At 41.1% G+C, this 14,596-nt stretch overlaps 1 protein-coding gene across 3 annotated transcripts; it reads left to right on the top strand.

The window, feature by feature from the left end:
* The first annotated feature begins 1,167 nt into the window (after positions 1–1,167).
* On the top strand, positions 1,168–13,897 carry ZNF330 (zinc finger protein 330). 3 transcript variants are annotated; one of them, XM_038136323.1, is made up of 10 exons: positions 1,168–1,289; positions 4,103–4,231; positions 4,518–4,537; positions 4,663–4,733; positions 6,245–6,324; positions 7,315–7,441; positions 8,180–8,284; positions 10,724–10,770; positions 11,860–11,977; positions 12,314–13,897. In XM_038136323.1, exons 2-10 carry the CDS (start codon positions 4,112–4,114, stop codon positions 12,589–12,591), a joined length of 966 nt encoding a protein of 321 aa, XP_037992251.1. In that variant the 5' UTR covers positions 1,168–1,289; positions 4,103–4,111; the 3' UTR covers positions 12,592–13,897. The 3 variants fall into 3 exon arrangements, with proteins under 3 accessions (XP_037992251.1, XP_037992253.1, XP_037992252.1); XM_038136325.1 differs by lacking the exon at positions 1,168–1,289 and adding an exon at positions 1,296–1,495; XM_038136324.1 differs by lacking the exon at positions 1,168–1,289 and adding an exon at positions 1,296–1,802.
* Positions 13,898–14,596: the final 699 nt, after the last annotated feature.

The raw sequence follows: 14,596 nt of genomic DNA, 5'->3' as shown, positions 1-14,596 counted from the left end.
CACAGCCTTCCCCAGGACAATGGCTGGGAAAGTTGTGCGCTGCTCCGTGTGGTCAGAGAGCTGCTGCCACGTGTTTGTATTCTTTTCCAATGCTATAGCATTTATCCTGGGTTCTTGATTTCATGGTTGCCTAAAACAGACTACAATGGTCACAAGCAGAATACAGGAATATTGGTGGTTGATGACATTCATTAAGAAAAAAGTGAGATTTACACAAAAACGCCTCTAACATCTCAGAAAACATGGTATTTTCTACTTAGGTTTTTAGTTAAGCAACGTGACTGACAATAATGAAAAATCACTTTTCCACACACTTTCTCATGAAGAAGAAGCATCCAGTTTAGTGACCACCACGATTTTTTTTTTGTTGCTAAACAATAATGCTGTTTTCTGTGCATCCCACTAACCTGCTGTGAAGATCATGTCTTGAAGGAAAAGCATGACAAGCAAACAAATTGTGGGGGAATCAACAGTGGCCTCACAAAAGTTAGGAGTGTCTTCCTGGAAAGGCAATGATGGCCCATGAAAACCTGTGTCTCTCATTAAGTGGAAATCCCATTCCATAACTAGAAGCCAATTTTCAAGAAGAATTACATGACCAAGTACAATGTGAAACAACACAACCACCTCACTTGAGTGAATTGATGATCAAATCACACAAAGCAATGCCCTAGATCCTGCTTATATTAAATACGTATCAAACCCTTTCTAGGTGAAAGACCACGAAATACGCTGGAAGGCCATCTTCCATTAAATATCTATGCGATACATCTTCTAATGATTTTCATGAAGGGTTTTCTAGGCAGAATCCATCTGTGACAGCGACTTGCGTAACCTCAGAGGAGACAGAGCTGTGTGCACGGGTTTTTTATAGTACGGGTATAATTTCCCCTTTTCAGCTACATTGTATTCCTACCATTTAGGTTAATCAATACTTATTTTAAAAGCAGCTCAAGCCACAGATGAAAGACTTCAGAGATAACTTTTCAGGTGCCCATTACAACCACAACTAATCGTTGTAATTGCTATGCCCAAAATTCGGTCTCTTGACAAGTGAGAGCAGAGGTGCAACTGCCTCAAAGCAAACAAGATTTGAGGCTGGGCCATGCGCTGAGCAGCAACACCCATGCGAGCAGATGGAAAAGCCCCCCCCCGATTCCCGCGCCGCATTCCGTGAGGGAAAGGGGCAGAATCGTGCTCAGAACGTTCCCGCCGGGCGGCGCGGGCCGGGCGGGCAGCGCACCGCGGCGCACCGCCGCTTCCGGCTTCCGCGCGGCCGCCCGAGCCAGGTTGGAGCGGGGGCGGAGGCGGGAATGGGAGAGGGAATGGAGCAGGCCTGGGGGCGTTGAAGGGGCGATGGTGCCTCAGAGGGGCCGGGTTAGAGGTGCTGAGGGTCTCGGTTCCGGGCCTTTACGGCTTCCGTGCCCGAGCAAGAGAAGCGGTGTCCGGCTCCCCCGTAGCTGAGTGCTGGGGAGCGCGGAGCGCGGCGATCCAGGTTGGCCCCGTGATGCGGCAGGTTCGGGGAACCCGAGTACTGGAGATGAGGGAAAACGCTAAAAGCTGAACACGGGCGGTGTGCATGCACACGCCAAGAGCAGCCCTGCTGTCGGCGCTTCGCCCCACAGCCTCGGAGCGGATCTCGTCCGGCTCCCGGCGGGACGAGGTGGCGGTCCTTAGGAGGCAGTCGGTCAGAGGGGCACCTGAGGAAAGCCCCGCACACCTGGGCACTTACAACACAGCAGCCCCCGGGTGCTGCGGGCCCACAGTGCAGTTGTCTAGCCACCTTGCTTTTAAAACGTGGAGTAAGTCATAGGCATCGCAGTGCCTGGAAAATAATTTTTGCATTATTAGGGCGTTCAGTTCACGATCCTTTGAAGTACAAACTACTGTTCGTGCAGTTTTTAAAATTTTTATTTTTAATTGTAATTTTGTATGAGTGGTGAAACAGATTTTGAATACGTAGAGGGTGGAAGCTGTTTGATGGTCAAGCACAAGAAACCTTGAAATACAGAAAGCCTCTTCTGGGTGTTGGTATCTGTGGCCTAACAAGGGTAGCCCCACAGTTCTGTGCCTCTCAGTGAATAGCCCGTTCCAGCTGTTCACCACGTCTATGACAGCAGGGTGGGCAGTGTATCATCAGATAATGAGGCAAGGCACTGTCCTGCTCAGCACAGAAGATCCAGGAACCTGCTGGTGCAGTCAGGGTGTGTCTTTGCGACCTCACCAAGGACAAGAAGCTGTAACTGCAGCAGAACTTAGATGCCGGGCATTGTTAATGTGCCTCTCAGCACAACCACCAGCTGAAATATACCAGCATTCTTTGGAGGTGTGGTGAGAAATCTGTAGTCTTTGCCTCTGGTGGCCTTAGCAAATAATGCAGCAGAAGAGTAACATGAGGTGAAAATTTACAGAGTGGAACACAGTGCTGGAGACCCAATACTCACATAACACATTTTAGGGGTTTTCCTTTGAACTGTTCACCTCATTCCTGCCTAGCCTCCTGATATCTGAGCTCTGCTCCTTGTGCCACAGCATCAGCCATTGAGCTGGAGGGCCATGCTCACTCCCACAGCTGCTGCTGTGACCCAGGCACAGCATTTCACTCCTGAGGGGGAAGCTTCAAATGGAGAAACAGCCTTTGTGCAGAATGCTCCCCATGCAGGAGCTCAAGTGTTCTGTAGGGCAGCACAGTTGTACCCTTTGGGGCTGAGGGGGGAACCAGGCAGAGCCAGGCACCTACGACCTCTTGTTTTAGGTCCTTCAGATACACTTTTCTCTCCCACACACCCCTCAGGGGTGTGGACTGTAGACAGAATCCACTGGATCTTTCCTGCCTGAGCACTTGGTAACAGTGTGCCAAAAGTGGAGGTAGAACACTCTCCAGAGGCATTTGAATACTAATTAGTGGTTTCAAAAGAGGTGATATTCTGCTCTGAAAGGAATTGAAGGTAGACAGGGTTTATGCTGACATAATTTCTGGAATCATAACATTGTTAAGCTCTAGTCCAAAAATTACAGAGATGGTAAATTTCTTGAAAAATTTGAGACCAGGACAAAGACAACAAACAACCTAAATGAAAGCTCAGAGGGAAAGAGTGATAAGAATATTGATCTACAGGATATTGTTATTATTGGATGGTGTTTGAAAGCATGGATTCACTCAACAGCTTTGCTGAAGGGACCTGACATTGCAGTTTGTTGTTACTTAGTTCAATGCAACTTTCTGAAAACTGCCATCTAAAATTTATCATAGCCTGTGTCCTCAGGAGACGCTGGGGCAGTGCTTTTCATGAAAACAGTTTGTCATTTTGGTGCTTGCCATTATGAAGGAATGTAAAGAAGTCAAGGTATAAATACTAACCATTAGATTCTGTTGTTAAATCAGCATTTGAGTGGTTTGAAAATTAGTGTGGAGCCTGGTATCGGACTCCCAGTGTCAGAAATGTCACGCTCTAGAATAATGACAGTTGCCAGCAGGCAGCACAGCAATATAATTTTGACTACAAAATATGACTAATACAATTTAAACATGGTGCAAAATGCAGCAGTGCAAGAAAACTGATTTATGTGTGCTATCAAAAGCAAGTTTTAGCATCTGGTCAGGACAATATATTTATGTGTTCAGGAAAGTTAGGATTCTTTGGTTTATAAGACCTTTTGAATGAAGATACTAACTTTTTCTTCCAAGTTGAAGCTGCTGGAATTGACTGCGTGTTGATGCTACAACTATCCTCGCAGATGCTTATTAAACAGATAAGGCAAACCAAAACCAGAGGTCCATCACAAATAAGCCTACAGATAGTAATGGTTTCATTTTTTTAAGGCAAAACCCGTCAAAGAGAGTTAAACACAAAGTTCAGGACAGCAAAGTTTTCCAGATCACAAGATTCTTTATGGTTCATCACATGGCTCTTCCTTATGGATTGTCCCCTTATTCTGCATTTCAAAAGAAACTTTCCGACAAGGGAGTGAATGGAGACGAAGCACAGTTAATGCAGGAACTGTGAAATCCAGCTTTAGTGCTGGATGTGTCATGTGTGTCCATGAATTTACTTACATAGGTTTATGTGCATTCATTCCATACCTATTTTTTCCCCCACAGAGAGTAAACATGCCTAAAAAAAAGACCGGTGCTCGTAAGAAAGCTGAGAACCGTCGGGAACGTGAGAAGCAGATAAGGGCTTCACGAGCAAACATAGACTTGGCCAAACATCCTTGTAATGCTTCAATGGTAAATTAACCTAATTTTTAAAATTCTTTATTAAAACACCTTTATTCTTTATTAAAATACCTAATTTTTAATTACTTAAACCCAGTGATAAGACCTTGAATGCATTTAATGCCACTAGAATGTCATTCTTCCTGCTATCCTTCCTATTTAAGGTTACGTTTGCACCAGACAGAATATTGATTAAAAGATTTGGATCCTAATTGTAACTCCCTGTGGAGGTCTGTAAATTTTATATATTTTACCTAGAATGAGAATAATTAACCAGTGTTTTATTTCTTCTCTTTAGGAATGTGATAAGTGCCAAAGGTAAGAATTTTTGCCCTTCTAAAACCAATAGTTTAGTATTTGTTTCAGACATTTTACAGGTATTTTTAATACTTTCTTTTAAAGCTTAATACTTTCTTTTTGTTTTTTCACCTCCACATGCCTAGACGACAGAAGAATAGAGCTTTTTGTTACTTCTGTAATTCTGTTCAGAAATTGCCCATTTGTGCACAATGTGGTGAGTAGAAATAATGAATGAAAACAAGCTGTCTTCAGTCCTGTTTGTGATGTTAAACTCTCAGTATCTGTGTTAAAATAGCTTTATCTTAAAGTATGTCTGTGATGTGGAGCTGGTTCTTTTGAATCTGCTGTGAATATCCTCCTTGAGAATTGATCTTCTTTGATCAGTATATATGCCTCTAACCCCCAGAGGTTTGCAAGCCTGGGTCATGGCTTGTCTTCTTTGGAAAAATTTGTCTCACTTCCTTTTAGGTTTGAGAAATCTGACTGTTTCCATAGATTGACCTTCTGGAGCATTGTTTCATAATAGCAGCAAAACTAAAAAAGCTCTGAATGCTAGCAAGGCACCAATAAATTCTGCTTTTTTAGGGATTATATAATTTCCGATCAATTCAATATCAATTAAAGCATCAATATATTGTTACCTTGCATGGGGTTGTAATGTAATATGCAGCTCTTGTCATTTATTTGGACTTGAGGGCTGATGCTTTGAAATTAGAAGAGAAGGACCCCTAGTGACAGAACTGCTCTGAATCAGGCTAAAACGTCCTTTGTAAACAGGTACTTGATTGCAGGACATGTTGATATTCATTTAATACTGAGGTGAATGTTCTACAGTTTCAACACATCATTGCAGATTTTCAATTTGTCATTAAGCAATTTGTCTGTTTTGGAGTTTGACTCTCAGGGCTCTTGACATGCAGTTTTCAGTGCCTTTGTTGTGACCCGCAGACATTGAGCATTTCTGGAAGCCAGGCTGTTAGTGTGCAGTGGCAGTGTGTCACCCTTCATAAGTCTCCTTTCTGTCACCATGCAGTGAAGTACTAAAAACATGCTCTCTGTCATATGGTTCATATCCGTGTGTTGCATTTATCTTAATCTGGAGTATGTTTCTAGAGGAAAAACATTACTATCAGCAACTGTAATACTATATTGAGAGCCAGGGTTTTCCAAATGAAGACCATTAGAGCTGTTTGATGATGCTTAATCAAGCATTGGAGACTATAAACCAATAGCATCTTTGTTAGAGGAGCCCATGAGGAGTGGGAGCAAGGTAGCTCTGTTCCAGTGCTCCACACCCAGTAATACCACCTCTCACTGCCCAGCTCAGCTGCTTTCATGGTTGGGACAGAACTAGCAGTGGTTCTTAACATAACTCTTTAAGGTTTCATTGCTGGTCTTTGACTTTAATTTTATTCTTTGTTTTGACATTTGAAATTTTTGCCAGTGCTTCAAAACCAATACATTGTCTTATTATCTCAGTACAAGGGCAAGAGATTTGACTGAAAACAGACAATAATTAATTTAACCTAAGGGAGGTGTGAAGGTGGATTGCAGAATGCAGCAAGAATGCAAACATCTTTGCTTGCATTATTTTTACCTAGATTTATGGTTAACCACAGGCATGTAGTTGAAGTGCTGTTCTTACATAAACATGCATTCTATTTTTTCTTTAATTTTATTTTTACATGGTTTTCTTATGATTGCTTGCCTTTTTATTTTAAACAGGAAAAACCAAATGCATGATGAAGTCTTCTGACTGTGTTATAAAACATGCTGGTGTGTACAGTACTGGACTAGCTATGGTGGTATGTATACAAAATTACAGCTTTCTTTGCACTATGAGGATATTCTGTGCAAATCTTCCTGGAAAAATGATAAAACAGATTTATGGATAGCATGTACCATGCCAAGTTTGGTTTTTTCCTTGCTTTTCTGTAACAAACTGATTTTTCCCTTGTACTGAAACCCCCAAATTTTTAAGTTTTAGATTCAGCTCCTGTGAAGTCCAGCACATGTCCTGGATGCATTAGCATCTGTGTTGGTGGCAGGCCCTAAGCACATGCATGAAGAGCACTGGACCCTTACATGCACCACAGGCAATTCCCAGCCTTCATTAAAATGTAGGATTATTCTGCAGAAACCTGCAGACTTTTGTCACTGTTGTTCTTAGTACTGCAGAGATCGTCAGTAAGACAGAGAGGAATCTGTTCCACTAGACGGGACTTTTAATGAACAAAACCCCTTTTTTGGGCTCTTAATTAGAGATAATCATAGCTTCAGACCTTTGAAGTTTTGTTCTTAGAAGGACAAGTTAGTGTCTGCCTTCTGGAAAGCAAGGTGTGAACTGTCACAACCTCTGAATTAAATGATTTAAACCTCTATCCTGTTGCTGCCTGCAGCTGGCCATCAGCTCTTCTCAGTAACCCAGCTAGCCTTTACATGCTGGTGTTCCTGAACTTATCCTATGCATTCACTGATGCATCAACACTTAAATTTGGATTCATCATTGTTTTCTTAGCTTTGTGTGCATGTAATGCACATAGGAATTAGTTACCTATGGGCTGAGAGATAGGTAACCAAATTATTTTGCATCATACATAATCCTGCAGAAATTAATAACGAACAAACATGAACTGTGGAGCGGCTTGGTCAGAACACAGGTTTGGTTCAATACTCTCACTCAGCCAAAGCAAGCCCATTGAGAAGATGGAGACTAGGATACATTGAGGATTATGGGATAAGTCTTTCTGTTGGTATTGCAGAAGTCCTGAGATGATATCTTGCTGTAATTGCAGGGTGCAATCTGTGATTTCTGTGAAGCCTGGGTGTGTCATGGGAGGAAGTGTCTCAGCACCCATGCATGTATGTGCCCCCTGGCAGACGCAGAATGCGTTGAGTGTGAAAGAAGTGTCTGGGACCATGGTAGGTTGCTCACATTTAAAAATAAGAACATATAAATGGCACTTCTTTCCTTGCATTGCTTAAGTGAGTGCACCTATATTCTTAACATAGCCTTTTTAGTCTTCACTAAACTAGTCCTTGCAGTATGTTTGTTCAAAGCAAGGATTCTCCCCGTTTTAAAAACAGTCATTTTACAGTGGGGAAAGTAAATGACCTGCTCAAGAACATACAGTGCTCAATTTGGGGATGATTATGTAATCTAAATTATAATGGTTCTATCAGCTTAATTATTCACATAATTAAGCACTGCATCAAATTGCCAACACAGTTTTCTGCCATTCTTACTCCATTCTTCTGCACTAGCACAGTTATTTGGATTCCCAGTTGCTTAGGAAACCATGCCAGTCTCCTTATGTTGAATCTTTTAAAGTGTTTTTTTCAAGTGTGTATCAGAGTTGAGCAGAGAAGACTGGATGAGAGTGTGATCTGATTTAAGAAAAATAGTTAATGTTACAGTCAAATTAAAAAGAAGAAAAGTACTAGAAGTAATACTTGCTTAATAGTTATGCTGTCTTATATTGTAGGATAGGAGATATTTTTCAGTGTAAAAATGGATGGCAGTGTCTAATGTAGGACCTTAAAGCATTTGTCACAGAAGGGAGAACTGGTCTTCAGTCAAAACTACCGCCTAAATTGTTTGCAGAGCAGGACTTGATGCCTCTTCTATTGTTAATTATTTTGCCTTGATAAATCTTTCAGGAGGCAGAATATTCGCCTGCTCTTTTTGCCATGATTTCCTTTGTGAAGATGATCAGTTTGAACATCAAGCCAGCTGCCAAGTTCTGGAAGCAGAGACATTTAAATGTAAGTTAGTTATTCATAATCCCTTTCACCACAGCGAAGTGGATTCTCTGCTTGTTTCCTCTGTGCTCCAGAATACTCTCCATCACCTTTCCCTAGTAGATTTTGCCACCCCTGGAGGGAAGGGCCTGTTTCCTATGTACTGGCTTTTGGTATCCAGTTATCCAGACTAGAACTTTTTCTCTTTCATGGCCTTTCCTCCATGTCAGAGCATACCTGGCAGTTGTTTCCCTACCAGGCTCTTACAGGCCTCCCATGGGAAGCTGCCCTTCCTGCTCCTTGCAGGAGCCAGCATTCTCCAAAGTTGGCGTGTTGGCAGTAGCAGGACTGCAGCAAAACAACTGGAACTGCTGATGCTGCTTTTTCACTCCACCATGCTCTGCAGGCAGAAGGAGCTCTCTTCCACTCTTCTGACCCAGTGATGAACTGGTTGTAGATACCTCTACCTCCTGGAAGACAGCTGCCCTAAACAATGCCACTTGTCTTAGTCTGGTTAAACCTTCCCCGGTTGTTGTGGAAGGCCTATGTGCTGGTGAAAGGTTAGCAGCTGCTCAAGTCCTGAGGAAGGCTGTGACTCAGCAGTCATCATTTGACTCAGTGAGATGGGGTGAGCACAGAAGGAAGTGACAAAAGTAGTCCCAGAGCATGATTTTAGTGTTCATTTCCTCACTGACCGGTGGACTGTGGACACGTGTGTCAGTATTGTATCAAATGCTGATACAGGTTCACTCTTTCTGAGTAAAGAATAGGTAGCTGAACACTTGATATCCTTTGAACTTTGATTAATTGTGTGAACAAAACTGCTATTTGTAAGAGGATATGATGGCCATGCTCGACATTGCTCACCCATTACTCATCTCTGGCTGAAACGGTATCTTCAGAGTAAGTTAAAAAAAAGAACAACAATAAAACAAAACAAGACAAGGCTATGCATATTTGAAATAACTAAATTTTTCTAGCAGCATTTCTTGCCTACCCACCATTAAATATGATTTGATTTATCACAAGACAAGCATTTGTTTGCCCTTCCTGAAACTTGTGTGCATGTATCCTGACTATTGCAACATTTTCAATTCTTATTGTAGAAATTGCAGGCGCTCTTTATCATAAGCCTGTATTCCCTTGAACTGACTAATCTCCTGTCCTAATCGATTTCTTCTGGTCCAGAATATTTGTGATTTCAATATTTTAATCAGTGTCCTTAGACATCTCTTATCTTTTCATCTTCCATACTTTTGTTCCTAGCCAGCTATTTTTTAAGCCTTGCTTAGCTGCTCTTGATGTATTCTGCCAGAATACATTTTCTTCCTGCATAGCAATATTGAGGCAGCAACAGCTGTTCCATAAGAATGTTTCTTCAATGATTGTTGGAAGCTCTCAATTCACAGATGTGGTATCACACCCTAAATAGAGAGAGAGTTTTTTGAGGGCTTTCACTGTGTTTTGTGTTTTGTGGCACAGAGCAGACTTGGTAGAGACAAGATTTTTGTCAGTTGAGGTAACAAGATTATAGACATGAACTTCAAATGTGGTCATCCGATTGTAATATAAATCCATTTTAGCTGTGAAAAAGGTGCTGTTACTTTCCATCACTATCTGAGAGAGGTTTTTGAAGTGTAGGTACTCAAAGAACTATGAATATATATTCAGCATCGATATTTCCAGTTCCATCTTTAAACATGCCATAGCTCTAAATCCCACATCTGTCCTGTTCATGTGGAGAAATCATGATATTTATTACTTCAGATTGAAAAACTGCTGTCACAGGGTTTAGACAAGGAGGAAAGGAATCAGTACTTTCACAGAAACTGGTAATGTATGTGTTACCGCTTCTCGAGGAGTAACTATTCACTAAACTTTGTGTTGCTGCCAATTCCTGAGTGTTTGTCTTTACTGTGCTCCCTCTAGTGGAATAATAAAAACAATTTGAAGCTCAAGACAAGTTAAATTTTGGGCACTGATTCTGCTCCTTAAACCTCCAGTTTTTTATCACACATAGACTCCCTTATGAAGTTTTGTGCAGTCAAATACATTTCCAGAGGATATGACAGAAAATACAGAATATAGCAACTTTTCTAAGTTTGGAAGTTTGCAAGTTTAAAGTGTTCTTACATCTCTAGCACTCCTTCATCTGAATGCTGTGAGAAACTTGGTTCTGAAACTTCAGGTTTTAAAAGTTTAGAAGCTCAAGAAAGAGTGAAACACTTTTCCCCTCTTGAAATTTCATTTTTTGTGTCAAAGTGAGGTTTAGAGTTAAAAAAAATGTAGTAAAGTGGTACTGTGGGGTAAAATAACTGATTCACATCGCCAGAGTACAGTTTTGTCAGGGAATTAAAAATAAATGCCTCAATTATGGTATTGCATACTTTTACAAGGTTTTAAAAACATGACAGGTCTGCAGTTTCCAAGTACTGAATTTGTCATACTGCTTTTCTCCAACAGGTGTCTCCTGTAACAGGCTGGGGCAGCATTCCTGCCTGCGTTGCAAGGTAAAGAGTAAAGACTGATGTGAGGAGCTGATTTTAGGCTTATTCTCCTTGGCCTCCAAGGCTGGTATCAGACCTTGCCACATCTTCCTCTCCATGATTAAAAGGAAATTCATAATTTTGTATAAGTTTCTGTAGCCTGGGGTCAAACCTGTGGGAGACAAAAGGTCTTTTATCTGTGCTTGCCTGTTAACCACAAGACAGTGTGAGGTGATCTTCGCCCAGCCCTCTTAGTTTAAGTTGGGTCTGCAATGTATTAGGTTTTAAAAAACAACCAAGACAACAAAAAAAATCCTTGGTCGTGAACGGAATCCAAGGCTTTGGAAAATGCTTTGAGCCAGTGTGGAACTGCAACAATTAGAAAAGTTGTTATTTTAAACAGTCAGGTGATTATCTGACTAGAAATCGCTGCATCCAAAGGAATAATCTCCAGAGCTAATCCAGTTTTCCATATGGACAGGCTGATTTGTTGACATTTGGCTTACGGTTTTACACACTCAGAAGTAATTTTGTATAAAAAGTTCCACCTGCTGCATCATCAGCATTGCCCAGATTTCTCCAGGTACTTGTTCATTGCCTGTTCTTACTCTTCTTACCTTCCATATGTTTTCCCTGCACTTTCCCATGGCATTGATGGCCTATTCCAAATAGTTCCTTTTTCCAGGTATTTTCACTGCACCCTGGTGCTCAGCGTATGAATTTCCCATCTCTAATTCTTTCCTCCAGACTCCTGCATAGTTTTGTTCTGGCATACATCTCATTATGTTCATTTAAGCTTGTCAACACAAACCCAAGTTTGCCAGGCTCCTTGTGGGCAGCAAGGCAGTCCAGCCCTGGATTAGGTTACTTTCTCTGCATGAGATTATTGGCACTTTTATTGAGCCTCTTCCCCAGAAGCCCTGGAACCACATTGAACACAGAATGCTTCCTCTGTGCACAGACCCCATGTCCACTGCAAGAGAGACCTCATTAAATTTTAATCCTAGCCAGAAAACCCTGCTGCTGTCAGACACATTTTTGCTTGCTTGTTGTTGAAGAATGTGCTTCTATGATTAAAACATTTGGCCTTTGTACTCTCCCTTCAACACACAGGCTTGTTTTTGTGACGATCATGTGCGAAGTAAGGTATTCAAGCAGGAAAAAGGGAAAAAGCCTCCTTGCCCTAAATGTGGCCATGAAACTCAGCAGACAAAGGATCTGAGCATGTCAAGTAAGCCAGTTTCTCTAGCTAACAAGCCATACAAGTGCCGTTAGTGATTAATTTCTACCTAGGAGCACTGAGTAAAGTCTGGTTATGTTCAGTTGTTTTGCAGTTTTGCTTCGTTTGTTTTGAGAAAAACTTTGTGGTTTTGAGTTCTGGAATTGAGCAGTCTCATTCTTAACAATTCATTCATTACAAGAAAGTGAAAGCTTTTGTCTAGTTTGAGATTTTAGTTGTGGATAAATGAAAAATAATTGCCATTTAAACTACTCTTCAAGTAGTGAAAAAAAAAAAGAAATTAAATGTTGGATTGGTGGGAACATGATGATTTTTCTTTGCTTGCAGCACGTTCATTGAAGTTTGGCCGACAGACTGGAGGAGAAGATGCAGATGGAGCTTCTGGTTATGATGCCTACTGGAAAAACCTTTCTTCTAGCAAGACTGGGGAGGCAGGTGACCGTGAGGATGAATATGATGAGTATGAAGCAGAAGATGATGATGAAGATGACAATGATGAGCGAGGGAAGGATTCAGATTCTGAGGCCACGGATGTATTCAGCAATTTGAATTTAGGAAGGACCTATGCTAGTGAGTATGCACATTATGAGGAATCAGAAGATTAAGCTTAGTATGCCGGCTTGGAAGGAGCCAAGCAATGCTTCACTGAGTTGTGTTCTTGCCGGTAGGATAGCTCTATCAGGTACTTAGGTATCAGAGTTAGAGAGCAAAGAGTGTGGGACTTCTGCAGTAACTCCAAAGGACATTTTTCCTGTAGATGAACTGATATTGGGTTTGGGATTGGGGGAGAAAATCAGGATATTTTTATTCCCCTAAACAACAGAATGGTTTTGTCCTTGAGTTACTGAGTATAATGGTTCAATACCATTTTCTCCTATCAACACAGGAATGTGGGAAAGCTGTAGCTGTTGCTTCCATTTGCCCATCAGAAGCTAAGTTATTTTTTACAATAATTATGTTAACTGATTTCATACATTATGCAGTGGTGGGTTGGTGACTGCATTTTTTTTGGTCTACACAATAAAAGTCAACTGCATTATCTAATTAACTGTCATAATTATTGATCTCCCTTGAATAGCTGGAAAGCAGGTTGTGTACAAAGTGTAAATTGACACTAAAATTACTTCCTTGTTTATGTCAGTATGGCAGATCAATGTAGTTCTTTATGTATTTGCACATCACCTTTTCAGTATTTTTATTATAAGATATTCATTGGTGGGGCTATGTAGAGTCACTATAAGAGCACCCCAGATAATCAAAACTTTTATGGAAATAAAATGTTGGTATTCTCTCTGCCAGAAAAATCTGTAAGGCAGTTTGCCATTAGATGAAAAGGAGACCGGTTTCTTCTGTATCTAGCCTTCAACTCTTTTCCTTGCATGTGATAAAAACAAAATTACATAGGAAACAACATTGTATATATACTGAGAAGGTGAGAAAACATGGAGGGTTCAAAATGCTGGGTCCAGCTACTGTTCTGTGCAAGCCTGCCAGTACAAGGCAAATGACTGGCACTTCTGAGCTGAGAAAGTGACACTTGGAGAAGTGTTTGCAGTGGTTCTGATTTGAAAGTAAACATGTTAATTACCCATCTACAGATCTAAGTGATGGCATTTATTTTCCCTCTGTAGGAAAATGTTTTACAGCAGACAGATCATGATACAAGGGCAGCCAACCTGAAATGTTGCTTTGGCTTTCTAAATGCCATGCCTTAATGCAAGAGTGCCCTTTTTGTTATCTGTCAAATAGCTGAACTGATTATACCATTACCTGCTTTTGTGGTGTTTCTCTACTCTTTCAGCTCTTCAGCTCTTAACAGCTGAAGGTCATGTGTTAGCAGAGCATACCTTATTGTGAATAATTTTTAACCATGTTAAGATTGCCAAATGAACATTTTGTAGCAAAACAGGATTGGAAAACCTTGATACTTTCTTCCTAAATGCTTCTCCTACCAAATGATGAAAGACAAGAGCTGGGGCCCATCCAGGACAAAAGCAAACGGGCAGAGAGCACAACTTGGTTATGGCAGCTGAGGGAGAAACTCTGTAGGAGAGAGGGGCATGACTGGTGAGTGCATGCCTTCAGAACTGGAGAGGAAACAAGTCAATGCATTGTCTGAAAGTCAGATCCCCTTCAAGCATTGAAACATCCAATATCGTGTGCAAAGGCCTATCTTAAAGGATGTACCTGAGAGATGTCTTGATTAGTCTTTGTCATAACTAAACTTGAAGTGATGGAAGCAGGACACCTGCCATTTCAACACTGATTATTTATTTGTGAAATTGGCATGTGAGAGAGAATTTCTGCTCTGCTTTATGTGGTCCAAAAACTTCCACATTGAGTCCATCTGTGACTAGTCAATTCCAGCAACAATGCCAGGTTTTAAATCTTGGCTGATGTTTCAAATACAAAACACTTATACATCAGTACCAAGTCCTATACAGAACTGAGGAAAATACATGTGCTTCTCCATATATGTAAAATTATGGCTGCTTGTGTGTCTTTTATAAGGTTCTTGGCTCTTGAATTAGGTTTTTCCCCTCTGAAATCTGCTGCTGTCACTGGCTGTGCCAAAGGCTCCTGGCATAACAGAATTAATCATCATAATCA

This window comes from Motacilla alba, chromosome 4 (assembly GCF_015832195.1).
Source record: "Motacilla alba alba isolate MOTALB_02 chromosome 4, Motacilla_alba_V1.0_pri, whole genome shotgun sequence".
Taxonomy (NCBI): domain Eukaryota; kingdom Metazoa; phylum Chordata; class Aves; order Passeriformes; family Motacillidae; genus Motacilla; species Motacilla alba.
The sequence above is the reverse complement of the archived record's forward strand: the minus strand, read 5'-3'. Positions and strand labels throughout refer to the sequence as shown.